Source organism: Vidua chalybeata, chromosome 25 (genome assembly GCF_026979565.1).
Source record: "Vidua chalybeata isolate OUT-0048 chromosome 25, bVidCha1 merged haplotype, whole genome shotgun sequence".
In the NCBI taxonomy this organism is placed as follows: domain Eukaryota; kingdom Metazoa; phylum Chordata; class Aves; order Passeriformes; family Viduidae; genus Vidua; species Vidua chalybeata.
In genome coordinates this window covers 4476004-4503879 of record NC_071554.1, presented here as the reverse complement: position 1 = coordinate 4503879, position 27876 = coordinate 4476004, and the positions used below count along the sequence as shown (strand labels likewise).

The window sequence follows — 27876 nt, the reverse complement described above, 5'->3', positions numbered from 1 at the left end:
CAGAGAGTTCAGGGGGTTTTGTCTGGTTGGGTTTTGGAGAACTCCAGCAGATTTTTCCCTTTTAGCAGGTAGAAGCTTGCTGAGCCTTTAATTTCACTCCTCCCAAGAGTTCATATAATCGTTAAAAAAAAAAAAAAAAAAAAAAAAAAAAAAAAAAAAAAAAGATGCATTGAAGCTGTTTCTGTGTGGTACCAAGGCTTTCCCTCAAGTATAAATACAGAAAAATGAGAAGGTGGGAAAAGTTAAAGGGCAAAACACACAGGGAACACACTTTATTGAAAAGAACTTTCCAGGATCAATTTCATTGCAAGGTAAAGCAGAGTAATGCAACATTGCAGTAAGAACAAGAAAGTATTTCCAGGAACAGAAGTAGCAGCGCAGCCTGTTTTTTAGAAATGCATTTTTACTGACTAATTAGCATAACATCTCCTGAAGTGGCCTTGGGGCTTATCCTTTTCCTCAGATGCAAGTTTATGTTTGTACCCTGAGCCCGCAGTGCTTGCTGTGGAATAAAGCCTGTTATGTACCCATGGTAAAGAGCTAAACTGTAAACTCTTGCAAGCTTTCCAAGAACAGGTGGGAGATCATGCCAGCTTTCCATGTAAAAGTCTTTTCCATTTCCTCCAAGAGCTGCCAAACTCCATCTCTCAGGGCTTTAGGGTCTGTAAAATGAGAGCTCCACTATTGCTGGGAGCCAAGGGGGGAAAGCAGGTACCCCCCTCTGCCAGCTGCGTGAGCTCCTCATCCAGAATGTGCCAACAGAACAGTGCAAAAACAGAGGCAGATTCTGGTTTTTAAATTACAGGAATTGCTCCCTTCCTGTGTGCTGTGTCTCTGCAGATGCAGGGTGCATCTTTGAGCATGTCTGAGGAGCATGAGGTGCTGGCACGTGTTTGCTGTGAGTGGCCATCACTGGAGCAGAGCCCAGGACTAGGAGGGAGATGCACTCTTACTGTGATCAGACTCTTTCCTCTGGCACTGGGCCTGGAGTGCAGCGCTGGCCCTGGCAATGGCCTTAGAAAAATAAACATCTTAGTTCTTTTCCTTACTGGAACAAATAAGGACAAAAGCTGCCCGCGGAGCTCCAGAGGATACATCTGAAGGACCCGTATCTCCTCTGGGTACAGGCAAAGCAGTACAAATATTGGTCCTGTCTTTGGAAAGGCTTGAGCTTATCTCTCCTGTTCTTGGGCAGGTGTGGGAGAGCTGCTGTCCTGCACATGAATAATTGGTGTCACAGGTCAGATACACTCTTCCTGTCATCAACAGACTAGGACATTCAGGGAACCAACAACTGTTGTGAAAACAAGTAAGTTCCCTTCCCTGCCCAATTTCCTGTGCTAGATTGAGCAATTTGGGTCAGAAAAGGAACCCCAAGTGTCTCATGACTGGGAACAGAACTCAGAACCCATGGAAAACCACTTTGCCCTGGGCCCCAGTGGACTGCATCTGGCCCTGGGCAAGGGGCCTCCTGTGCTGTTGGAGTGTGTGAATTATTTGTCAAGTGTCCTGACCTAACACTTCACTTGCTGTAGATCAAGAACTGGTCAGCTTTGAAAGGATGGAGGAAAAAAAAATGCTAATGGCTATAATCCTAAATTAAATAAATAAGTACAAAGATACAGAAGCATTTTAAGCTTTTTTTCCTTATCATAATGCCCATACTGCAGTAGCCCTCTGTTATCTGGAGCCTCCTGAGCAAGACTGGGTGTCTGCAGACACATGCAGTCAGCCAGAAATTACTAAACTGAGTGCATGAAGCCACTGGCTGGCCAGTTCTGCTTTCACACAGGAAGCCAGGGCAGACCATAGTGCCCTTTGGCAATAATGCTGATCTGGTGGAGGGACGGGGGGAGGTGTGCTGCGGGACTGCCAATTTCTCTTCCTTTCCTTCCCTGCTTTACTGACCCAAGATCTGGAAGCAAAGATTCATAATAGCTATTCCCAGACATCTGTGAAGTTTGGATCCCAGCAGACCACGTGAGTCACTAAGAAGGAATGAAGGGATCGGAGGTGCAGATCTCTTTGACAGCAGTTGAGGAATTCTGTGGACTATGTCCCTTACAGCCACTCAAGAGCTTCATTAGCTCAGACTCTCTTCACCAGACCATGTAAGCTGCTTAGAAGAGCCACTCGATGATACTCAGAGCTCAGTCTGTTCTTCCAGGTCTTTTAGAAGTCCCTTACAGCTCTGATACTGGATCCATGGCGAGAGCTGGGCAGACAGAGGAGCAGGGATGGTGCTATCTGGACTGACACAATGGGTAATTTTGGCACACTCAGCTTCTAGCTGCTCACTGCAGAGGCTCAGGGACACACTTCTTTCATGTAAAGCAGTCATCTGAGCTGTTCTCAATGCCCATGAGAACACCAGCCTGGACAGAAGGAGCTTTGCTGCCAGATTACTGCAGGTTCCAGTTCTGCCCTTTGCATGTGACAGAAGAAATGAGTGTCCATTCTTCTGTCTAATGGGAAAAAGAAAATCCTGGTCCTCCATTGTGTCCTGGTGCCTCTTCTTGAGAAAAGATGAGTGAATAATTCACACCTCTCCATGTGCAACCAGAAAACACTGAGTGGCCCTAACAGATCCTAATGGCATCCTCTTGGTGAATGGTGCCCTCAATCATCGTATCAGTTGTTTGCCTGGAGCATTTGCGACTCCCTTTCATGCTTTTCAGGTTTTCTGAAACATGCTTCTGAAACTTCTTGGTGAGGAAGCAGTAGATGATCGGGTCCAACACACAGTTCGTACTCAAGAGGCACAAAGTCACCTGGTGAGCATCGTTGAGCTGTTGGCGCAGCTGACAGTTCTCCTTCTTCCACTGCTCCAGAACAGTCAGAGTCCAGGGCAGGTGCACAATGTGATGGGGCACAAAGCTTATGATGAACACAGACAGCACTGTGCACACCATCCAGAGGGCCCTTTGCTTGACGTGAGCGCTTTTCTGTGGATGCACTGACTTGGAGAACAGGGTCCTGATAATGACAACGTTCCAACCTAGTATTAAAAGGAAAATGATATAGAAGAGGATGCAGATGATGACATGAATGGCGAGAACAGCTGAAACACCACTCGTGGTGTCATAGCGCTCAAAGCACCGCGTGAAATTCCTGGATCCGACCTCTTCCTGATTAGTATTATTGTCAAAAAGGTAATACAAAGAGCTGCCCACTATTATGATCCAGATAGCTGCTGATAGGTAGATACCTCTTCTCTGGGTGGTCAGCTGAGCAGCTTTAATAGGATTAGTCACAGCTTGGTAACGGTTGTATGTGATGACCATCAGGAAGGCAACAGAAGTGTAGGTATTAACAAAAAATAAACAGCCAGCCACGTTACAGAGGAAGTCAGGCATGATCCAGTCTCCATGGTGGTGGTAGTAAACAATCCACATTGGCATCGTAATTAAGAAGAGCAAGTCAGCTACTGTGAGGTTCACCATGAATATCTTGATTTCATTGAGTTTCTTGGTGGGGTAAATATGGCTGAAAATCCAGAGAACATAGCAGTTGGCAACAAAGCCTAGAATGAAGATAATGCTGTAGAAAACAGTGAAGAGGCTGTAGCGAAACTCAGAGTCTATGTGGCATGAAATGTAGAAATCAGTACTGCCTTCTGCACCTCCTTTGCCTTTTCCAGACATCATGGTGTTCAGTGGCCACTGAAGTTCAGTTTCCTGCCACAGCTTTTCTTCTTACCTAAAATTAGACAGCAGAAATCAAGCTGATTGCTTTGGCACCATTACTAAGCCAAACCTCACCTTTCTTTGTCAGTTGTCTATGACCATAGAAGTTCTGCTGATGCCTTGGTTCCAGCCAGGCACCTGCCCTGTCTCCTTGGTCCTCTCTTTGATCCCATTTCCACAGCATACAAACCTCTGTGTCTTCATCCAGCATTGTTTGCTGCAGTGAGGTCTCAGATCACTCATCTCTAATCTTAAAATACTTTTCTGCATGAACATTCTTAGATAGAATAATCTGTTACACTGCCCCGTCTCAAGCTTCTTAATCTTTTACTAGAATCAGGAGTGTTTTCTATGACTAATCCTCTCCTTGCATGTGGTTCTCCTTTTTTCCCCTGCCACCTCCCCCATGCCCCTACCTCCCACCATGGTTCCTGATATTTTTAAACTTCTTTACACTTAAAGAATTCCGGATGTGAAACAACATGTGGTAAAAACCTCTCACAGGATCCCAGAAGAGCTGGGGTTGGAAAAGACCTTTGGGAGATCACCTGGCCCAGCCCCTGCTGACGCAGATTACTCTGAGCAGGTTGTGCTGGAGGACATCCAGGCAGGTTTGAATAACTCCAGGGAAGGAGACTCCACAGCCTCTCTGGGCAGCTTGTTCCAGGGCTCTGTGACCCTCACAGCTAAGAAGTTTTTCTCATTTTCAGTTGGGACTTCCTGTGTTTCAGTTTATGCCTGGTGTCCACGTCCTGCTGCTGGGCACCACTGAAAAGAGTCTGGCCCTGTTCCCCTGACCCCTCCCTGCAGACACAGACAGACAGGGATGAGGTCCCCTCTCAGATGTCTCTCTTAAGGCTGAACAGCCCCAGCTCCTCAGCCTTTCCTCACCAGAGAGATGCTCCAGTTCCTTCATCATCTCTCCAGCCTCTACTGGACCCACTCCAGGAGCTCCATGGCTTCCTTGAGGGGCTTAATTATAGACTGGGGAGCCCAGAAGTGGCCACTGCACTCCAGATGTGGCCTCACCTGGGCTGAGGGGAGGGGCAGGATCACTTTCCTCACTTGCTGCACCTGAGCAGGTGCCCTCCTGCCTCAAAACCTTCTAGATCCTCCCCAGCAGCAGGCAGTGTCAGGAACCCCCATCCCATCCTCTGTAGGCTGCGTCCCCCCCGGGTGCCCTTGTGCTTTTGTTCCTCATTTACACATTTGCTCATTTGCAATTTTCCTCTGCAAATGGGGAAGTCAGCTGGAGCTGGAGCTTGCTTTCCCTTTCTCTGCAGAATTGCAAGCCTTGGTACTGCTCTCCAGTCATTAGGAGAGGAAGGCAGCACTCATCTTCTTGAGTATCCTGTCCTTCCTTATCCCTCCCAGGTCCCCTAAGGACACAACAATTACAAGATTTGGACCTTCCCAGGCAGCTGCATGTTGGGCAGTGCTGAGTTCCAAGTGTCTTTAAGTGTCTCTCTGTCTTCCAGGCACGGTCCGAGCGGGATGGACACGTAGTGCTGGGAGCTGGCCCCAGGTGACACTTGTGTTTCTCCTCATTCACCTTGATCTCTGCCACCTTTCTGAGAGCCCCCTGATCTCCAAAGAGCAGTAAATTATTCAGGTGGGCTCCGTCACAGGGAGTGTAATGTTTGATACGCTAATCTGACATTGGAATAAGGAATAAAAACCCAAGAAGTCCTAACTACCTAAGATCATTAGAGAACTCCTTTTGTTTGTTTGTTTGTTTGTTTTTCCCAAACATATGCCATAAATTCACACTGCTGTGACTATCTGCAACACCAGCAAATAGTTCTGGTGCTTAGGGCTGGGATCTTTGCAATTGAAGGTGGTCTCTTCCTGTGGCACCAGACAGACCTGAGTATACCAAGAGTGGGGAGAAAAAAAACCAGGTAATGCATCTCTCTAGCAGGATTCATGGGAAGAAGTGCTTACATCCAACACATGGGCACAGCTGCTGTTCACAAAGCCCCTTCAGACAGTGCCCCAGGGCACTCTCCACCCACATCTCCATTTCTGGTTCTGCACAATGGCATGGTGGCCACCAAACTTTGCCCAGGAGCTCTGGTGAACTTTACTGTCTGCAGACTGCACACTGGCTGCCAGATTTAGCAGATGGGGTGGAAGGGAGAGTGAACATGCATGTCCCCTCCATGGCAGAGTCCTGCACAGAAGCTTGAGCCACAGGGCTGTGCTCTGAAATGGAGGGGTGAGTGTGAGAACATGCTCTGTGACTGCTTCCAGTCTGCTGAAATCTCTGGCAAAGGTGGTCTGTGGGAGATGGCAGTGCCATCTCTGGGCCCCAGCACCACCTGGTAGAGCTCATCTATCTTTGCATTAGAGGCTGTGCTGTGCCAGTGCCAGGGTCCTGCAGGGAACCACAGGAGAGGTGTCCTTTCCTTCCCAAGAGCTAAGTGAGATATTCTACAGAGCACAGCTAGAAGGGAACATAGCACCATTCCCCACGGAATTTACCCAAAGCCCAATTCCCTCTTCAGCCTGAGGAGCCCAGGCTGATGTCTCCGTACATTTGTGACTGCCCTGAGCCCTGGAGCACTCTGTGAGGGCTCTCCTCAGCCTGTCCTGCTGAGGCAGTTCCCCTTTCTCTGAAGCCTGTTCGTGCTGCCGTTGCCAGCAGAAAGGCGAGCAGGGCAGGGTCCAGGGGCTGTGGGTCCTGTTCTGTGCTGCAGCAGCAGCCTGTGCTGCCTGGCCAAACCCCCTGAGACCTCTGTCTGGTGCCACAGGAAGAGACCACTGGCCCAAGCCAGTGCCTTGTCCACAGTCCCCCAGGCAGTAACCCCAGGTGGTTTGTACCATCAGCTGCACTGGATGCAGGGCTGAAGGTGGAAGTAAGCAGCAGGGTCAGGGCACCTGCCTGTCCTGCTCCCAGTCTATAGACTGTGCCATGGACTGTGCCCTCCCAGTCAGGATTTACTGGCTTATAGATGCAAGCAAGCTCTGCCATCAGCAAGAGTATATTCCAAGAGGAATAGTACTAATAAAGTATATTTTCTGCTTACCAGAGTTGAAAAAAATCAGCACAATATGTCCATCTTCAGCCTCAATAGTAGTGAGGGGTTCACTGAGGTTGCTTGGTTGTCTCCCAGATGTTATTTTCCCTGCCCTGGGACTGGAGAATCTCCGCACTGGCAGCTCTTAAGAACAGGGCACCAGAATGGGAGCAACTGTAACATGACTGCAGAGTCACTAGAGCAGAGGAAATGTGTGACATCAGCTAAAGGAAATGAGAAATAAAATAAGCTGTAGAGGAAAGACAATTAGCCACAGCAAAGGTCTGGAAAGTCCTTAAGGCTTTTTCCTCAGAGTATCTCTGCTTCTGATGATCCTGAAAGAGAGCAAAATTGGGATTTTCCTCTAAAGGCAGAATAGGAATCCATTCTGTGTCCCCAGTTAGATTTGGGAATAGACAAACTTTTTGAGCATCTTTCTCCCAAACAGATAAATGGCAGAAGAACCTCCACTTAATAATTTCCAAGAAAGGGATAGGAAACTCATATATGGACAGATCATTTCCTAGCACTCTCCTTCACACTTGTGTTGGAACTAATTCAGGAATTCCACCATCCCAAGCCTCCCTTTATCTCAGGGATATTCAACAGACAGAGACAACCACAGCAGGGCAGATTGTTACCTGTCCCATACACCATCACATTATGGCCACTGTTACCTGTGGCAGCCTGAAGATCACTCAGCATGGTAATGCTGATGGTAGGATGCTCAGAGACACCAGTGATGAGCAAAGCTGCACATATGTCCCAGCCAAGCTGTAAATCCCAGGCTGTAGCTCCCACAGCCATGATTAACCTGCCCTCCTTGCTTGCCTCTGCTCTTACATCTGCACACAGCACAGATGTCAGCTTAGAGCAAAAACCTCTCACCTGACACACCTACAGGAACCAGAGCCCTGAGTCTGGTGCTTGGGGTCACTGGAACAGAGCCACAGAGTCCATCACCAGGACAAAGGGGTGTCCAGCCTGCCACAAGGCTGCTGAGCAATGGCAGGGCCCAAGCAGCAGCAGCAGAGGCCAGTCTGCACTGGAGTTCCACTGGAAAGGCTGGGAAAAGCTCTCCTGGCTCTTTTCAGGAAATGCCCCCTATGGCAAACATTCCATAGAAGGTCCTGGCCATGTCCATGCTGTTGGGGCACCAGAGACCCCCATGGTGTGGCTTCATGTCCTGGGAGCCACAGGGACAGGCTGAGGGCTGTGTGCCCTGGGCCTCACCACTGAGGACACCAGCCAAACTTCTCCAAGAGCAAGGAGCTGGCACAGACACTGGGACACTTTCAAGTCACACTTTTGTTGTTGGGCTGGTGAGGCCTGGGCTCTGAGCTGGGATATGGCAATTTCCTCATCAGCAAGGGAGATGGGTACTGACAGAGGGGCCAAGGTGGACAGCAGCAGTGCTGCTCTGTGCTGGCTTTTGGCTCACCTGGCCTCAGGAGTCCCAAGGTTTTGGGCAGCCATCTCCATTCCAGAATCCATCCACTGTCTGTGCCAGTGCCTGGATGTCTCCAGCCAGGGGCAGGCAAAGCCCCAGCACCAGTCTGGACTTCTTTGCTTGGATTGGCTCTTCCCTGGCTCTTCTCCAGAGGGTGCAGATGGCTTTTCCCAGGGCCACTACAAAGGGAAATACCTGGCATGCAATTCAGCATAGTGCTCTGAAGGTGTGCATCCAGGTGCCAGGCAGCCCCCAGGATCCCTGGGTGAGCTCCAGCCAGGCTGGAGATGTGCAAGTGCTCTGCGACCTGCAGGACAGTCCATGTCCTGCTGCTCTGAACCCCTCTCAGGGAGAGCTCCAAGACAACGAGAACTCCATGGACACCACAACTGGCACCACAGCACAGGGTGGCCAAGGTATTTGGAAGCTCCTTGAGCAGAGTGGAACCCCTGCAATGTGAGAGAGCCCCATAGCAACTGCACCACATGGGATGGAAACCTCGGGGTGGGCTGCACAGGGGGCTGGTATGTGGAGCAAGGGACAGCCAAGGTCTGTCAGGCCATGAGGGTGAGCTGAGGCTCCTGCAGTAATGCCCCAGAGCTGTGCTGGGATGGAAGCTGCAGCCATCTCCTTCCCTCTGCCACCTGACATCCTCCCTCCTTTCCCCTTCTCATCAGCTGCTGTAAGGATGAAGGAACCTGACTCTTCATGGATGAGACAGAGCCCCCAGCTCTGTCCTTTAAGCTGCTCCTGGGGGTTTAAACTTAAAACCAAACAAGATCCTGCTACAGAGGTTGGCTGACAGCCAGCCCAAGTCTCTGGGAAGAGCAGCCAGCAATGTCAGGGGCAGGGGGAGTGCTCGCAGGGGATGTAGCAATACTTGACAAATCTTGGTTCACTGTCCTGCCACAACCCAGCCCTTAGAGGAAATGAAAGCCCAGGGGGTTTTGGGCTGGGGAGGAACCTTCTAAAGTCTTCATCCTTCCTCTGCTCAGCCCTGCAGCATGGCCATTCTGCATTCTGGGGCCCTTTGTCCCCATACAGTGCCCACAGCCAGCTCCTCCCTTTTACTCCCTTCCCACCTGGGGACCCTCTTTCCCTGCTCTTCTGGCCCTGCTGCCAATTGCTGAGCACTCCAACATTAAGATTTATTTTGCCAGTGGAGGCTGGGCTCGTTCAGCACTCCTGGCAGTCTGGCTGCCCTGTGCTTGACACTGTTTCCTGCTCTTCCTGCCCAGGGAATGCACACACCAGCTAACAGCTATGCAAGGCTGAGTTGAGAAAAAAAAAAAAAAAATCTTGAAAATGCCTTAATTTTCATCAAGCCAACTTGCAACCTAATAAAAAACAAATAAACTTCTCTTGCTCTGATTCCCATAGAGCTGTTAAGGAGCACTGATAGTCCTTCAGGCCGTTGTACATGCTGGATCCCAGAACAGCTGTTCCAAATTCCACTCTGTGAGGATAACTGCACTCGGGCTGACTGGTGAGCAGTGGCTGTTCCCCATGGGTCTGGCACCCAGCAGCATTCTTGTGGCAGTACATGCTGCCATGGCAGACGCCCAGTGCCTCCTGTAAGCCCCGCCTGCCTCTGGCACATGCCCTTGAGGTCGTTTCCTTCTTAGATGTAGCCTGGTAGCAACATACTCACTTTGGATAACCACATAGAAATTTTGGAGGGATCAGAGACTCTTGGTTTTATAAGTAAATATCCAGAGATTTCTTCCCAAGAGCAAGCTACACTGCATAGGCAGAGAAGAGCTCTCCAAGGAGTGTAAATGGAGGAGCAGCATTTCAGCTGATGGGTCTGTGACTGCCTGTCAGTAACACAAGCAGCAAACAAGGACAAGATGAAAAACCAACACGCAGCTTGTGACAGCACCAGCCACTGGCACACAGGTGAGCTTGATCCCTGCTGGTTCCAGTCCCCAGGACACATTCTTGAGTACTAGGATGGGTCTTTGAAAAGGCATGAAATTCTTTTGGAGCTGCAGCACACGCTCAGCTGGTGCTGAGTGTTACTGTCTGTGAATTCCCACTACTCATGTAACATTACTACTCATGTAACACTCTGCTAAATTTTCTCTACGCTTGTTTCAGGCTGAGCACAGCCTGTCCCCACCTCGTTACCAACCCTGCAGGAATGTGCCCTGGAGCTGGGCTTGCTCAGCAGGAAAACACACATCAGCCAGAAGCCACTCCTGGGGCAGGGGCACTCCCTGGGTCCCCTCTGACAGCTAAGGCAGGGCATGGCTTCTGCTGCTGGTTGTGCCACAGGGATTGCCCAGACTGGCAGAGAATGTTACTGCTGGTAGCTGGACAGCCTCCCCAGCAGTGGGTGAGGCAGGGAGCAGAGCAGCCTCCAGCTGTTTTTGGTTCCCAAGCCCAGCCCTGCTGCACTGGGCAGAGGGGTGAGTTCATGGGCCACTGAGTCAGGATTTGTGTGCTACAGCCCCAGGCTGTCACAGCTGTGCTGGAGGCAAAAGCCATGTCCTGCCTGAGCTGCCACAGCTGGGACAGTGCTCCTGCTGCTCCCAACTGCAGCGAGACACCTCCTGCCACTGCTGCTGGCTTCTGCCCCATCTGCCTGCCCAGCCTGGGCAGGGGCTGTGCACAAGTGGGATGAGGGACCTGCCCTCCTTGAGAGGCTCCAAGCACTGCCTCCTCTTCCTCGCAGGAGTAAGGTCCAGGCACGGCTGCTCACCTTGCTTCACAGCACTCAAGCAAAGCCAGGGCCGTTGTCACTCAGGGGTGGAATGGGGGCTGGGTGAGAGCAGCCCCCTCCCCACAGCCCCAAAGGCAGCAGCAGCACCTGCCTGACTCATGCTGTCACGATGCACCTCATCACCCCATCCCTGCTTGCTGGGCATGCAGAACAAGGAGTGTCTTCCCACACCCATGCTGGGAGGATGAAGATGTCTCTGCAGCCCTTGGAGCTGTCTGAGATGCCATGGCTCAGAGATCCACGGGGGATGTTGAGCCAGCCCATGTCCTGAGTTACCCAGGCACAGAAGGAGCTTGTGGAGCTTGGGGAGGGAGGCCTGGGAGAGCAAGCAGAAGGGAAAGGAGTGTCTTACCTTGGGGTCACAGAGCACCTGCTCCAGCTCAGTCACAGACACCAGCCCACCAGGTCCTTGCTGCAAGTGGAGAGACCAGCAGGGCCGAGCTGCGTGTGTGCTCCTGCCTGGGAGGAGGCTCTGACAGGAAAGAGGATGATGTGCTGGCTCCCAGGTGAGTGACTCACTTCCCTCTTGGCACTTGTGACCTGCTTAGCCGTGCCCCGGCTGCTTGTTCCTCTGTGGTCCTTCCTTGGGCAGGCAGTAGAAGAGACACAGTGGTTGAGGCTCCATTGATGGTGAGGGGCTTGTCACACTCCTGTGTCACACTCCTGTGTCACCCGGTGCCTCACAGGCCAGAGATGGGGTAGCCCAGCCCGGGAGCAGCTCCAGGTCAGGGGCACTCCCTGGTTGATTTTTGGGCCAGGGGTGCAGAGGTGGTCCCAGCTCAGCAAGGGGGGGCCAGTACCCTCAGCAGATCTGTCCTCTGGGCTCCTCATTTCCTTCCAGGTCCCAGGGTTAGGAGGCAGCACAGTGAGTACTTGTTCCAGGGCTTCCATGATGGGTGGAGATTCATCAGGCAAAGTACCAGGAAGGGCACTGCTCTGCTCTGGGAATCCCCAAATCAGAAAACAGCAGCCAGAAAATACTTCAGGCAGGGGCAGCTCATTCTTGTACCCCTTCTGCAGCACTAGAAGCCCCCCTTGGTCCTTGTGCTCCTTCAGCCTGGGAAGAAAGGGTGGTCAGGGACATGGGGGACACTCCTTCCTGATGCCACTGGCACTGCTCTGCCCAGATTCTACATGGAGGTTCCCCCAACGTATTCTGTAGCACTGGCATTGCTGAGGTCATGGGCACAACATCCACCTGAGTCACTTATAACAAGAAATCACATGTGTTTCTGTCTGCTCCCTTTATGCCCCATGGGTTGTTTAACACGGAAATGTTGTTGGGGTTTCTTTGTTGGTAAGAACTGGCTCTTATTTTGGCAGGAAAGGAAGTGTAAGGCTTTTAAGACAGTCCTGAAGGACAAGACAGTCACTACCCATGCACAAAGCACTGCTGCCAGAAGGAACTGGCTGGCTGCATGCTCTGGAGCTCCCCAGACACCCAACTGCAGAGCTGCAGCAAACACCCCAACTTCCCAGCCCAACAACCAAGTTGAAGTATGGCCTTTCCCAGCCAGGTTGGGGATTGAGGCAGACAGGCTCTGCCAGGAGCACAGCCAGAGGAGGACAGTTAATGCCACCACCTCCAGGCTGGTGACACTGCACTTGGAACAGCTTGGGCAGCTTAAAAGGGATGTGGAGAACTGGAAAGGCAGAAAGCTGGCACCACAGTCTGAGTTTGGGGCACAGGTTCATGCTGAAGAGCAGCAGGATCTCAGTGACAGCACTCCATTGACACTCTTGCTATTGCATTTTTTAATAATTCCAAGGGAAAAAAAAAACGGTAATTTGGGTAAAAATTTATTTTACATACAGACCATTGCAGCTTAACTATTAATCAAAAGAAGTTGTTTTCCTTTATAGGAAGTGACCAGCTGGTCTGAGATTAACAGAAGTCTAAGCCTGAGAGCTGGGATTTTAATTTGGAAATCAGATCTTGGGGGCAGGTTCCTTCCAAGCACCACTCAGTGCAGTGAGGAGCTGCAAACTGCAGGCCAGCTGCACTGCACAGTGCTGGAAACATATTCCCAAAGTCAGTCCAGATCTTTCCCAAGCTGAACTTGCTGAGAAAGATTGTGCCTGAAAGGGTTTGGATGCATTTCCAATATTTTGTTCAGCTCTCAAACTAGAAACAGAAGTGGTGAAACAGCACAGTCTGTGAAGTACAAAACACTGAGTTACAGGGCAGCAGACACACGGGACAGCAGGAATGGCAGGGACTCTCCTAAGCCAAGAGTTCTACGTGTAGCGGGGCCCTGGCCGGGGTCATTCTCTGGCCCTATTTCAAACAGACAGAGTACAAAAAATACTTCGACTGATAATTAATTGTACTGGAACCAAACAGTCTACTAAAAAGCAAATCTTACTCTAGGTGCCAATGAGTCCTTAAAAGCAGAGAAGGGACTGAGGAGCTGCACTTGGGCAGTGCTTCCAGGATCATTCACGCTGCTCCATTTTTACTTTGGGAGGTCTCAGGAAGGTCCTGTTTTTCTTTTCTTTCTTCCCCTTTGTATTTGCCTGGAAATTTCTCCAGCTGTCCACACGTCCATCCCGACTTTCCTGGGAACAACGGGGAGGAAGTGGTGAGTTAACAAGTGCAAGAGCAAAAGCACAGGTAGTACATACCCGTTTCAGGAGATCAGTAGCAATTTCCCCTTATCCAGCATGCAGCCCCTGACAGGCAGGACACAAAGACACTGGGAAGAGCCAGAGCAGCACAGTGCATTGCAACTACAAGTGAGCTTACACACACCAGCATAAGCACTGTGCTGGATTCTTGTTTCAGAAACTACCAGATTGGGCTGGGCAGTCCTTACTCTCTACAGAATCCTCAAAGGAAACAAGAAACCTCTCAAATGGATGGTCCTAATCTGTCAGCCCAGAACACGGCATGTCCTTTCTCTGTCTCAACTCCTCACTCTCCTGGTGCTGCAGATTATAGGCAGGGAAAACAGAGAAGGGAAATGTACTGCTGCCTCATCTCATGCTTCTTGCTCAAAGTCTTATCACTTGAACACAATGAGAAAAAAAGGCCTCTGGTGCACTTCTCTCCTCTCCCTGCCCTACCTGCTGAGCAGCAGAAACCTTTCCCGAGGAGAAAAAAAAAACTAAATCAAAAAACAAAACCCACAAAAAAAAAATACCTTAAACCCCCAAATCTCCCCACAAAGCCAACCTATGATCTCTACAGGCTGAAGATTTCACAGCAGGAGAGAACAAGTCCAGGAAGGATCCTGTTCACAGCATGTGATCCATCCACTCCAGGCCCATCTCTGCAATACCAGAGCTGCAGATGGGCTCTGGCTACAGCAGCTGACTGCTTCCCTGCCCCTTCCCATGGCAGGATGGGAGAGGGCTCAGCACTAGCAGGGATCTGGATGCTGGAGCAACCAGACTGGAAAGTACCACAACAGTCCACACAAACACTTTGCAGATTAGGTTTTAATGGTCACCAGTGTCCTGGGCTAAGCAGCAATTCTATTTTACAACTAAAGATAAGAATGAACTGCTGACAGAGATGAAAAAATTAGTATACTCAATTTACCAGATCTGTTTCTGCATAGGTGATACCAAAGCCCTATTGATGGGCTCTTCTCCACACACATGAACAAACCCCAGGCTGGTGCAGATCTATTAAATTATCTTCCATACAAAAGGTCTCTCATCTCTCTAGGGGCATTCCCTGCAACATGGACAAGAATTGCTGAGGCCTATTCTGTAAGTTAACTGCTGAATACCTCAAAGTTCTTCTGCCATTCTCGTTCTCGCTTAGCTTTCTCTTGTGCTTCAATTTCCTCTTCCCTCTGCCGCTTCCTGGAAGGCAAGCCACAAAAGTTATGAACCCACAAGCATCACTTTAGAAAGCAAGGTAATACTTTCAAAACATCTTGGAAAGCTCCTCTAATTTTTTGGCAGATTACAGAAGAGATAAATACACACACCTAAGATAGCACAGCAAATACAATTTGGTTTCAAATTTGAAAGAGCTGCGAGCAGAGAAGATGTTTTGGTCCCACTGATAACAGGCATACAGTTAAGGAGTTGGCTTCCCTTGCCCAGCAAAATAAGCTGGACTTCTTCATCCAAGAAGCTGGACATCACTCTAGTGGTAAGTCTCTAAAACTGTTGAGGGTACACATTCTCAGAAGTTAATAACCACTTCAGCATGCAAAGTACAAATTAAATTTTTAACTCCCTACTTTTCACAATGTCCTGCAGCCATCTCCCACCTCACTGACCAGCAGAGAACCCTGCTGCAGGAAGTGTATTTCCAGTGAGCCCTCAGGCAGCACGTGATCAAATCACCTAAAATAGCTCAGGATCACACATGCCACATGGTATTTCTGGCATTTAAATAAAATTAAAAAGCAATCCTCTGCAAGCTAATAGCATGCAGAATTGTGGCACCATTTCACTGTTGTGGCTGGCTTCCATGTACACATAAGAGAATACAACCATATAAAAATATATTGACATCTTCAGCACAGGAGGGCAAATTTCCTGTGTGCTTTTCTCAAGCATAGGGCTCTACAGCCCACAGGCTCCCCAGAGACGTGGCAGAATCCACATTTTTGGAAATCAGATTGACAGGACCCTTGTTAGTCTCATCCAAGGTCCTGCTTTTAACAGGAGGTGAGACCAGATGATCTCCAGAGGTTCGTTCCAAATTAGACTATTCTAAGATTATCTGATCCCAATCTTCTCTGAGTAAACATGAGGTGGAAGAAGAGCCTGAATTGTACAAGTGGAATGTCATTTATACCTTTCATGCATTTCTTTTGCTTCTCTTTCTTTCCTCTTAATTTCCAGTTCAGCAAAGAGCTTCATTGTCTGTTTGTATACAGCTTGTTTGAACTGTAAAACACAAATCCAGTCTTAAAATAATGCCTATGAACACAGTTAAAGTCTGTTTTACATACAAATGTATGAAGCTAAAAAGAAAGCAAACCACAGGTGTGCCCAGATAACCCCTATCCTGCCCTGACAATAGCAGGAGCACACAGAAAGGTATAAACCACTGCTGATTAAATTCTGGCCCTGGCACCAGGAAACAACTGCATATTAACCTCATATTAGTCTCATTTTAATTTGTATTCATGAAGCTGTGCCTAAACAGAACTGTTCACTTCAAACCCTCTTATTCTTGGGTTAAGCCTTGCATTGTTACATTTGACAAAAAAAAAAGGCAAAATGGTCACTGTTTTAGAGAGTAATTTTCCAGCAGTTCTTCTTATGTGTTGTAAAAATCTAGCATTGGATTTCCCAGTAGGAAATCAGTATGCTTAAACCAATCTTCATTACTAAAGAAGAACAACAGACTTCTGAAAAATGAAAAATAGGATGGTTATGGGGTTAACTGTGGTGATATCAACAGGAAGAAATCACTTTCCAGGAAAAAAAAGGGCAATGAGACTAATGAAGTTAATGTTTGGCAATCATCTATCATTGTTACAGCCTCTCACATGGCTGGAGTTCTCTAGAACCCAGGTAAAAAGAACTAAGTTATGCCATGCCATTTCGAATACAAGTGGTTTGCTGCAGAACAGCACATCTGTCCCTCAGTCCTACAGGAATGAAACAGATGAAACCGCTCTCATTAAAAAGCCATAAGCTCATTTCAGTCACTCTGCAGTGAGTGCTTCATGTGCCTCTGCCAGCAGCAGGAATGCCACAGCTCCAGCAGTCAGAAGACAACAAGAAATTCAATTCAAAAAAGAGTGCATGATGCACAAGCAATGAAGACTTGTTTTGAGAAAAGAACAGGGTATTTTGATCTGTATAATCTCACAATATATTTACTCTTTACACTATAGTGAAGCTATTTTCCACAATATACAGGTATCACCTGACACATGATACTCTACAGTGGCTAAGCAGAATTTGTTCTTCTGTAAATGTAAGGGTTAACAACATTAGCAAGTCTAACAAATACTTCTATACTGGCTTTCAATCTTAACTCCTCAAAACACATTTTGTACTCTCCAGTTTCTCTGAACATAGTATGACTTACAACTTCAGGATCATCCTCCTCTACAGTTGGAGGTTTTCCATCCTTCTTCAGCTGCTTCTTTTTTTCTTTCACCTAATGATTAAGAACAAAAATAAGAGCCTTAAAATTCTATAGAACTTACATAATTTTATCCAAGTGGTTCTGCATTTCTATTCTAATGTACAGAAAGTGCTCTGTTCTTGATTGATGTTTTGTTTTACACCAAACCCTCCTAGGCCCAAACATATACAAGATTATTATCACATAAACTGTAGTAATTAAAAATACTGTCTTGGATACTATTCCTTCAACAGAATCCCTTTTGGTTTCTTGATATATATATTGAATATATCTTGAATATATTCTTATTCAATATACACCATCCAAACCAGCAGGAAGTTTATTTTGCTTCATGATATTCAAGTGACTTAACAACAAACAGAACATCAAGTGTTCCTTGTGTTAAGAGTATCTGAGTTCTCCCATATCATCTGCTTCCTCAAGCTTTCTGTGTTTTAATCCACCCACATCACTCTAACTTCTTGGCCAATGCAATCCAAGCTCCTTTTCTTATCTTATAGGTCAATATCCCCCAAACTTCTCAGTCTCCTGCTGTCACCACCTATTCTCTTCCACCTACACATATCTGAACTGCATCATTCATTCACAGACTTGGAAAAAAATATTTAGGTCAGATCATGTGGTCTGACCTGATTATTTCAAGTACTGAATTTCACTGAATTATCCTGCACTGAGCTCAACAGCAGTCCTGGACACAGCAGGATTGTTTCTGCTGTGAAGAGCTTGGAGCCCACTTGCACAGTGCCATTACAAGGTTTGCTCAGTTTAGTGGCCTAACATGAAGCAAGTGTACCAAAAAGCAAAATATGAATGATTGATTACCACTGACTCCCAAGTGTGGACATTCCCATAGAATACTCACAGTGTGTTCTACATATTCTTTTCCTGCCTGTATCACATCCAAGGCTCTCTTCTTCTGCTCCTGATCTAGCAGCAGCTTGTAAGCTTTATCTACAGCTAACAAAAAGCATCAATATTAATAGCACAGTAGTCATGTTCACAAGGCATCACAAGACTGCAACTTGTTGGCATTACTAATTTGCTTCTAGAATTTGTGGAGGTCATTTGTTTGGCAGTCTGTTTTAGGTGATTTTAATTTTTTTTTTTTTTATTAAATACATCAAGGAAAGCGATAAGTTGAATGAGTTTTGGGGTACAGTAATGGCAGGAACTGTCTGATACCTGCTGGAGGGAGCAAGAGAAAGCATCATTCCTACCAGCTTTACTTATGGGCATGAACACCTTACTCATGTGATTACCTGACTGCACAGCACACACCTAAAACCATCACTCTACTTCTGTCCTATGGACTTTGAATAAAATCTAATGCACAGATTAAACCGTTTTTCATGAACAATCCCAAAACCCCATGGAGATGTCTGTCCCTGTTGTGACATGGCAATGGCATTATTGCCACCTAGTGCCACCTGCTGAAATGCCACCACCTCACACAGCTGCTACTACCACAGCTGCTTTTGCCCCAGCTAAAGCACCTCTGCAGCAACCCTTCTGTCCCCTCCACCCTCATAAATTTTTAAACCAGTGCCAGAAAAGCTTCAACTACTAACCCAGAGCAGGCAGAGAAAGAGTATTACCTTCAAACGCCTTCTGGGCTCTATCTGCATCATCTTGGTTTTTGTCTGGGTGCACCAATATTGACAGCTGCAAGAAAAAGGATCTTGCTATCAAGATCATGGTAAAAGATGAAGAGTATTTCAGAGATTTTTGAGAGAAGGGAAATAGAAAGAATCCAAAGAGATCACATTCATTTGTACATGGACAAACCAGCTGACAACATGCAGGAGTATGTGCCAGTACAAGCTGATAGAACAAACAATCCCTGTAACAAACAGGCTGTCCAAGAAAAGCTGCAGCTTTTGAAAGGAACAGCTTAACACTCCTCAGCTGATATGAACCCCTTGGTCATCAAAGATTTGTATCCTTGGTCCTGACAAGAAACAAACATTAAAAGATTATCCTCAACCAAAGTCTCTCATTAAGTTCTCCAGCATGCCCAAGGCTGTCCAATCACCAAATGATTTAAGAGTGGTCATTTTTCCTTAGGCTGCTTTACTGAAAGTTAAGAAAACTCTTGCCTGTACTCTCCCTGGCAGAGACAGGACATAGATCACTACCATCCTGAGAGGAACTTTAACTAGGCTGGGAATAACATCCTCCACATTTCTCTTTCAGAGACTAATTTCAAACTTTCCCCATATGGCTTCTTTGTAATTCTTTTTTTTTTATATAGACCTTTTATTTTTGCCATTGCTGTACAGACCAGCAACTGAAACTGCTTTAGTGTTGAAGAATACAAAATAACTACTTTTGGAACTGTACAGCTGCCAGTTTGTAGCTCCTAGGAAAAGGTTTGCCTTCAGTCCTGAACAGATTTACTTCAGCTAGTGCTTTTTTCCCCCTTTGTTGGCTGTCCCACATTCTGCACTTGGGTGTTTGATTTCTTCAATGCACAATTCCATGCACATTTTTCATTTCATTACCCTGAATTCAGAACATCTCCCTGTAGGGTTTTACTAGCCCGAAGCTGAGAACGTCATACTTTACTGTCTTGCAGAAGTGAGAAGCCAACAATAGGCCAAAAAGATATCCCTCTCACTTCCAATCTCTGCACAATCTCTACAGCACTTTTACTTCCCCTCCACGAACTTTGAGTGCAAAAGCTGAATACCTGTCGGAATCTTTTCTTTATCTCTTCATCTGTGGCTTCAGGATCCATCTGCAGCACCTAAAAGAGACCATGAAAGCAGAGCAAGTTTGATGCTGCTTTCCATGTTTCAGGGTCCTGTCAGCAAGCTCTAACACTCGCATGAGGAGTGGCTGAAGTCACTTGGTTTATTCAGCCTGAAAAAGAGGAGGCTGAGGGGAGAACTCAATACACTCTTAAACATCCTTCTAAGGGGCAGCTCAGGGGCAGGTACTGGCCTCTTCACTCTCATGATCAGGACATGAGGAAACTGCATGAAACTGAGTCAGGGGAGGTTTAAGTTGGAGCTCAGGGAAAGGTTCTTCCCCCAGAGGGTGCTGGCACTGCCCAGGCTCCCCAGGGAATGGGCACAGCCCCGAGGCTGCCAGAGCTCCAGGAGTGTTTGAACACCACTCCCAGGGATGCACAGGGTGGGGTTGTTGGGGTGTCTGGGCAGGGCCAGGCGTTGGACTCAATGATCCTGATGGGTGCCTTTCAACCCAGCATATTCTATGATTCTGTAACACTTGCTTCACTGGCACACAGACACACACCAGAAAGCTTGCCCTGAAACAACATGAATTTTCACCCACTAAAACAGAAACATTTCACCATCTTTTTGACATTTGTGACACTACTTTTAGCAATGCTAGATTCCTCTGGCTATGCCAGTGTCCTTTCTATGTTCAAGTCTTGTGTAGACAGCTGTGGTCCATAAATTGGTCTGAGCCTTCAACCAGTCCTGCAGCAATGCTCAGTCTGACAGGGACAAAAGCATATGGTGGTTTGGGGACAATGTCAGGTCACTCATAACTTAGAATGCTGGACAGGAAACATACTACTTTATAAGAATTTATTAATTTTATCATTTTGAAAGAAGACAGTAGAGTTTTACTGTTTGGAGTGACACCAATTGTTTATTGATCTTTACAGATGTGGCAGAGTTTAGAAACTCCTTTGTGAATTAATTTACTGAACATTAAGATTTAAGCAACAAGTGAGCAGATGCTGCTCTGATTCTAAGAATCTGTAAATAAAAAACACTCTCCCACAGGAAAGCTACAGTCTACTCTGAAACAGCTTTATTAATTTACTCTTTAGGTACTAAGACCTATACAAAACTGATCATTGTCAAAGTGAACCTGCTGACTCATCTGGCTGTCCAGCCCTGAACTGGGACTACAAAAAGCACCTGAGGCTTGAAAAAGGCAGTGAAGATGACACCAGGAAGGAAAATGCCCAGGGAAAGCCAACTCCAGATGAATACAATATTGTTTATTTACTGCCTTCCTCAGGCTTTCCTCCTTATTAAAACTTTATAACTGACTGCAACTGAATCAAGCACTATAAAGTGCAAGGGGATTATCCATTACCCAATGGTTCCTCAGAGACTACTCACTAGTGTGACCACTGAGAGACCTTTTCTTACTCTATCCACCATACAAGTTCAGTGGGATGAACACCCAAAATAAAACCCACAACTACAAATGCTGAATTAAGAGAGATATGACCAGAACCTGCCAAGCTACTACCTTCCTGTTCAGAAAGTACCCAGCCAAATCTTCCAGTGCTGTTGTATGAAGGAAATGTGACAACACACAGTTTGTCCTGCCATCAAACACTGAGAAAGAGAGCGAGCACATACACACTATCCTGCTGCAAACCTTCTGCACACTAATCTGTACCCAGAGAAATTTCTCCTTTCCTTATGTTGTCTTTTACTGGAATAAATACTCAGGAATCAGGAAGCTCACACATCAATTCAGAAATGAGGACAGAATGTTCAAACTAACCTCAAAAGGGTTCAAGTTGAAATATGAGGATCCAGGTCGGGTCAGCCGGTCAATTTGGTTTTTTGATGTTAAAACAGAGTCTCGTTTTTCAATTTGCTTTACCTGAAGAACAAGAGAGACCTGTATCAACTAACCATCACAACAGCCTTATCTGTTTATTCCATGCTGTTAGAACACAGCCATCCTTGTCCTGTACTACAGTTCATAATGCCCCTTGCTCACCCCAAGCCTGTAGTTATTTTCTCAAGCACTAGCAGCACATATTTTTTAGCCTTTCCTACAGCCAACAGCATTTTCAACATAACATTTTCTCTATAAAAAATACTGCAGAATGGTTCTCTTTGTTTCTTCTAAGGCCCTGCTCTACAGCTGTGCCTTCCCTCCTCTCCATGCACCTCCAGCACTTCGATTCCTTGGAAACCACGGCATTGTTACTTTTAACCCGTTGTTGGCAGTGCAGCCCTTTAAACATGTTAAGTGACACTGATGCAAATACACAAGCCCACTTTAGTCTGACCACGGGTTATTTAGTTCCATTTTTGCCCTTCACAGTACCATGCTGAACCCAACTGTGAAAAATGTATGTTATATGGCTCTACGCAGATATTTACTATATGTATTATGCTGAAAGTTATGTTGTATTAACATTTTAATAATATAGTAAATGTAGTTTTGTAATCAAAATTAAGCATTAGTAGTTAAAATAGAAACTATGTGTGTTAGATATTTTTTTTAGGAAATGAGAAGATAATCAAGGAATTCTTCACACAGATAACAATCACAGAAACCCCTAAATTTTCCAGAGGAGAAGAATTTATAGCTTTCCTTATCAACAGAAACGAACTTCTTCAAGCCTGACTAAGACTCGAAGGCGCCTGGGGATTAACAGAAACTTTTGACAAGTACCAGACGAATTTCTTGTTTTAAATAAAATATATGCATAATCATGAAGTGTTTTGTATATGCAACAGGCTATTGCTTTTAAAGTTATTCCTTTGTTCACAAGGCATGCTTGTCGTGGCTTAAGTGCTCAAGAGCATCCGGACGTCCATAATTCTTTGCTTTTTATTGTCTTGTAATTGTCCTAACTCTAAATTTTTATTACTTTAATTGTATTACTATTTTTAGAAACATTTTATTATTATTAAACTTTAAAAATTTTAAAAACCAAGTGATTGGCGTTTTTCACACCAACCATGTATTTATATTTAACGTTCACCTTTATTTAAAGAAACATCCAGCGGACTGGCACGGGATCAGGACACCCGTTCAGGCCGTGCCCGCAGCCCGGCAGACGGAGAGGGGCCCACGCCCCCTGCCCGGTGACAGCCGGGCCGAGCAGGACGCGAGCGCACGGCTCCCGCCGGGCTCAGCCCAGCGGAACGAGGCCCGAACGCGGGTCCCGGTCCCAGGCACCACCAGGGCTGTGGGAGGGCCGGACCGAGCACCAACCCACCGGCGCCCGTCGCTCGCCCACCCCGACAGCGGCTCCGCCCGTCCCGCCCGCCGGCGGCCCCCGGCCCCGCCGCAGGCCGGCTCCGCGCGGGTCCCGGGGGCGGGCGGGGGCCCGGGTGCGGGCGGTACCTCGTTGTAGAAGGTCAGGAACGCGTCCTCGGCCGCGCCCGCGCCGGGCCCCGCCGCCGCCATCGCCACCGACACGTGACCGCGCCGTCACCACACGTGACCACGGCGCGCGCCGCAGCGACAGGCCCCGCCCCCCGCGGTGCGCGCGGGCCCGGGGCCCCGCCTTGTGACGTCACAGAGCCCACCCCGCCCCCGCCGGGGTCTGAGGGCGGGAGGAGGGCGGGGCCGCGGCTGCGCACGCGCGGCGTGGCGGGGGGGCGGGCCCGCCCGGCGGCCCGTCCGGCGCTCCAAGGGCAGGCGGCTATGGCGGCCGTGGCGGCGCTGGCGGCGCGGGGCGGCCTGCGCGGGGCTCTGCTGGCGCAGCAGCAGCGCTGGAGCTCGGGATCGGGCGCCGACCAGGTGGGTGTTCCGAGAGTGCCCCTTCTCCCCTGCGTCTGCCCGTCCCTTTGTCCGTCCTCCCCTCTGCTCGTCCCTCTGCTCCTCTGCCCCTCCGTCCATGTGTTTGTCCCTTTGTCCCTCCGTCCGTCTGTCCGTCGGTGTCGCTTTGTCTGCCCGTCTGTCCTTCCGCTCTCACCGACGTCTCTCCCGCAGCTGGGCGAGCTGGGTAAGGGCGCTGGGAAGGGCGGCGGCGGCGGCGGCTCCATCCGCGAGGCCGGCGGCGCCTTCGGGAAGAAGCAGGCGGCCGAGGAGGAGCGGTACTTCAGGTGAGCGGGGCCCGGGGCCTGTGGAGCCGCTCCCCGCGGACCCGGGCAGGGCCCGGCCGGCCTCTCCCGCGCCGCTCGGCTGCGGGGCTGCACTTCGAGCCGTCCTCTCTTGCAGGGAAAAGGAGCGGGAGCAGCTCTCTGCCTTACGGAAGCACCACGAGGAAGAGATCCACCACCACCAGAAAGAGATTGAGCGTCTGCAGAAAGAAATCGAGCGCCATAAGCATAAGATCAAGCAGCTTAAAGATGACTAAGCTGGTGCTGTTGTTGAATGTGCATGGCCAATACTTATCATGGTGTAAAACAGCGTGAAGACTGTATTTTTTGGTCAACATAATCCAAATCCATACAATTATGGTCTGCAACAACATCAAATAAACTACTCAGTCTCACTTTCTTGCTCAGTAACTGTTCAATGAAAACAAAAACAACCAACCTCACTATCTGGTTTTAAACTTCATTTTCTTCCAAAGTAAGGCTGCACTGTTGAGTAGGCAGAACTGAGGTATTTTTTTTAGATTGGTATGAAATAAATGACCATTTCTGCCTAGTGGGATAACTTTAAAGTTAACACTGCAAGAAGAGTTGGGGTGAAAAGGTACATGTGTAGCAATCCATTCACAGAGAAGTAACTTTGTTTCAAGTAAAATGTCTATGTGGCCTAGAGGGGTGTTAGCTCCACTGAACTAGCAGATGACAAAAAAAATAAGGTTCACTTGTTGCACTTAGTGTTTAGTGCCATAAACTGAGAGAGGAAAATAGTATTCATAAACTGAGAGAGAAATAGTGTTCAAAGTTATGCTGGTGTCACTTGTATGCTGGTGTCACTGGTCCTAGTGCCTGGAGCAAGACAGCCGAGATCCTGACTTCCATGTGAATGTTCTTTTCCACAACGACTTTAAGTACCCAGTAGATTACTTTTTGGGTTTTTTTACTGTCTCAACTTCTCTGTTCCTTAATTAAGTCTCTTTCCAACAAAGGATGGCTTAAGACTAATTTTAATCTGTAATTAAAAGTAATTTTCAATCACTTTTACCCTTTTAATGTAGGAAACTTATAATAAAATACCCAGTAAGTGACCTGAAACAACGTGGCCGTACTGCAGTAAGCACTGTCAAGAAGGGGGCTTTATGTATCAACAGGCAGGTAAGAAAAGACTTGTTGTTCTCTAGCTGTCATGTCTGTAAATCTGCTCAAGCAGGCTTACTGTGCAGCACTGCTGAAAGCTGCCTGTGTTACAGTCAGTGAAGGGTGGCAGCGACATTGAACTGGGTGGGTCCGTGCCTGGAACTGCCCTGTCTGAAAGTGCAGGAGGCAAATGATGCCTTTGATGTTGAAAGTGGTTTACGAGGGTGTGACTGGCTGGCTGAAGGTCCCAGTTTCTCCTGTGTTCCCTGATACATCCCCAGCCAGCTGCTTCCTTTGGGCTGCCCTCACCTGGTGAATATTGCAGGTAGTGGCACATCTTGTCTGCAGAGTATGTGACACCACTGTCACTCTGATGCCCTTAAACACTGTTCTTCAATGAAGATGTCACCCATGTGATCAGCCCTGGAAGAGAGGCTATGGAGTGTCCTTGCCTGGCCATGCTCAGTCTGTGGTGTGGCAAGTTCTGCCAAGGCTGTGCACAGAGCTTTGCTATGTTCCTTTTAGTTGGGGCTAATTAACAAATTATGAGCACCCTCCCCACCTCTCTCAACTTGGTGAGATGAACTGAGTAATGAAAAGCAATATACTATTGGGTTTGGGTTGTAACTATTTAAAAATCCTTTTTTTTAACCTTTTTCAGAATGTTTTTCTGGGGTTGCCTTCCCCAAAAGCTGCAGAGTCACTAGTGAGAAGTTTGGCATTACCAGCTTCAGTGGACTGTGGAGAGATGACATAAATATTAGGACAACTCTGTATTCAGAAGGGAACAGATGAAGGTTTAAATTCACATCTCTGGGTTTTATTCTGCATTTTGGTGCACTAACTATGCCATGTAAGCTCAGGCACAGAGCCTCTGCCCAAACACCTGTAAGGGAGAGGATTTGCTATGAGACTGGGAATGCAGTGATTTGGAACCTTTGTGATCTACTGTGCCACAGAGAGAGGTGTTAAAAACTCTCTGAATTCCCTCAGGGCTGCGGTGTGCAAGTCACTACCTTGCAACACCACAGAGCTTTCTTGCCCACCAGCAAATGACATGAACATGTGAATGACTTGGCAGCAAGCAGTTTGGGTTCACTCACCACTTCCAGGGCCTGTGGATGGAGAGATGCCAGCTACAGACTGTTTGCTGCAGGATTCCAGAGCAGGAATGCTGGGGAGTAAAACAAGATTATACCTCAGACCTGGGTGGTTGCTGGGGAGTTAAAAAGGCACAAGTTGTCAAGAGACCTTTCCAAGATTCCCCCTCAGTCTGTGCAACCTGGAAGACAGGGCTTAGTTGTCTTTTGGAAAGCTACAAACTTCTGCCATCTGCTTCCAGGCAATTCTGCTAAGAGCAACCAAACCCCAAAGCTGATGTTTGAAACTGGTAAGGCTGCAAGGATAGTGCTGAACTCAGGTCACAGAGGGACTAACTGTTCTGGGTTTCCTCAGTCACTCTGGAATGGCTGATGGCACGACAAGTCCCCTGCTTTGGCCCACAGGCACAGGGGTACACAAAGGACGGGATTCTTCTCTCTTCTCTGCCAGAACTGGTGCATCTTGGTTATTTGCTAGTTCTTCAGGGTTGGATTGACCCTGCTTACAATACCCTGACTTCCCATAGCCACCTACAGTGCAGCTCCATTAAGAGTTTCACTTCTTGGAGCAGATGCTTATCCTTCCTTAACACCAGATCCTCTGTCTGTACTGTGCTTCTAAAGATCACAGCCCAACACTGCTTGGCCACTGCAGGAGAAGGAAAAGTGCAATTTGTTTTCAGCTAAAACTGAGCTGGTGATTTTTGCTGCAGCAAACAGAAGCCATTTCCCAAGTTGCTCGGTTTGTGCTGCATCCTACACAAATGTGATGGAAATTGCCAAGAATCCTTGGCTCAGGGGTGGGGAAAAAATGAAAGGAATGTGAGATCCAAGATCTTTAGCAAGCTGGTTTTATTGCAAGGCACCCAGGTAGCCCAGTCTGGTCTCTTTGGGCCTTTTTGTCACACTCAACTTCCCCACTCCAGAGCAGATAAAGGGAAAGAGGCAAGACAAAGACAAAGCACATGTGTGTATTTTCCTAAAAATCAAATACACTGGCTGTGCGAGGCAAAATAAACATACGTGCACAGGGTAATAACAGTAGCATGGCCTCTGCAGGCAGAAATTTTTCTGAGCATTTCCCTGCTATAGAGGTGGTGGAACACACTGGGGGTGAAGATTTTTAAGACAGACCTCTCCCTGAAAGCCTGGGATTTAGCAAACATATAAGAGCTGCACCCAGAGCCAGAGAACAAGATATTTACTGGAGGTGGGCACATCTGTAACATATTATCCATAAAATGCTGCACTAATGATTGGTCAGGATAAGAAATCTAGAGCATCAGGAAATGTCATATTCTATATATAAAGTTAACAGCTCACCTACAAATTACAGCAGATTCAACTCTGTCATCCTGCTATTGATGTGGAACACACAGGACTTTCAGCCCAGTGTGGAAGAGAAGTGACAGACTGATGGGAACACGCTGAGCTTCAGCAACCTCTGGCCACTGAACACAGGAAAATGCCAACAAGTTGCAAGTAAATATATAGAGCTGTGGAAAAGCTGGGTCCCTCCACTTCCTTTGCTCTGTCCCCACACGGGTGCTCAAGGAGCAGAGCAAGGCAGCCTCCTTGCTAGAGGCAGGCTCTCCCTCTGCATGGTGGGGCATCCTCGCCTCCCAGCTCTTAGAAGCTGAGATTGACCCTCTCCTTGGTTCCAAGACTATTTTTGTTTTGTCTTGGCCTAGGACTAAATCAGCTCTTGCACATACCTGTTCAGCTCCAATCACAGAGAGCTGTAACTAGTCTCATCCTGGGATTTTCTAGCAAAAATTAAAATTGAGAAATCTATCAAAAATTTAAATTTCATCATCTCAGAGCATCTAGGGCCTCCTCTCAGGCACTGCTTGCTGTCTGGCACTAACTAAATACCTTCAGGCTATAGCTTCTTCCTGGCTAGAGGTGTCAA

The 27876-nt window shown here is 47.7% G+C and overlaps 3 protein-coding genes across 6 annotated transcripts; 1 reads left to right on the top strand and 2 right to left on the bottom strand.

The window, feature by feature from the left end:
* Positions 1 to 242: 242 nt before the first annotated feature.
* PTAFR (platelet activating factor receptor) lies at positions 243 to 13285 on the bottom strand. Of its 3 annotated transcripts, XM_053964432.1 has the most exons (5): positions 13248 to 13285; positions 11234 to 11822; positions 8148 to 8605; positions 6716 to 6930; positions 243 to 3699 (listed from the first exon to the last, which is right to left on the bottom strand). In XM_053964432.1, the coding sequence occupies exon 5, from the start codon at positions 3645 to 3647 to the stop codon at positions 2580 to 2582; it is 1068 nt and encodes a 355-aa protein (XP_053820407.1). In that variant the 5' UTR covers positions 3648 to 3699; positions 6716 to 6930; positions 8148 to 8605; positions 11234 to 11822; positions 13248 to 13285; the 3' UTR covers positions 243 to 2579. The 3 variants fall into 3 exon arrangements, with proteins under 3 accessions (XP_053820407.1, XP_053820405.1, XP_053820406.1); XM_053964430.1 differs by lacking the exon at positions 8148 to 8605; XM_053964431.1 differs by lacking the exon at positions 8148 to 8605 and having other exon boundaries at positions 6716 to 6902.
* DNAJC8 (DnaJ heat shock protein family (Hsp40) member C8) lies at positions 11834 to 23138 on the bottom strand. Of its 2 annotated transcripts, XR_008434822.1 has the most exons (10): positions 23033 to 23138; positions 21449 to 21550; positions 19641 to 19697; positions 18547 to 18613; positions 17814 to 17908; positions 16892 to 16963; positions 15644 to 15735; positions 14619 to 14694; positions 13248 to 13440; positions 11834 to 11938 (listed from the first exon to the last, which is right to left on the bottom strand). XR_008434822.1 is itself a non-coding variant. In XM_053964433.1 (9 exons), the coding sequence occupies exons 1-9, from the start codon at positions 23093 to 23095 to the stop codon at positions 13318 to 13320; spliced, it is 747 nt and encodes a 248-aa protein (XP_053820408.1). In that variant the 5' UTR covers positions 23096 to 23138; the 3' UTR covers positions 12665 to 13317. The 2 variants fall into 2 exon arrangements, 1 of the variants encoding a protein (XP_053820408.1); XM_053964433.1 differs by lacking the exon at positions 11834 to 11938 and having other exon boundaries at positions 12665 to 13440.
* Positions 23139 to 23279: 141 nt separating this feature from the next.
* ATP5IF1 (ATP synthase inhibitory factor subunit 1) lies at positions 23280 to 24128 on the top strand. Its single transcript, XM_053964627.1, has 3 exons — positions 23280 to 23431; positions 23624 to 23736; positions 23852 to 24128. Exons 1-3 carry the CDS (start codon positions 23336 to 23338, stop codon positions 23988 to 23990), a joined length of 348 nt encoding a protein of 115 aa, XP_053820602.1. The 5' UTR covers positions 23280 to 23335; the 3' UTR covers positions 23991 to 24128.
* Positions 24129 to 27876: the final 3748 nt, after the last annotated feature.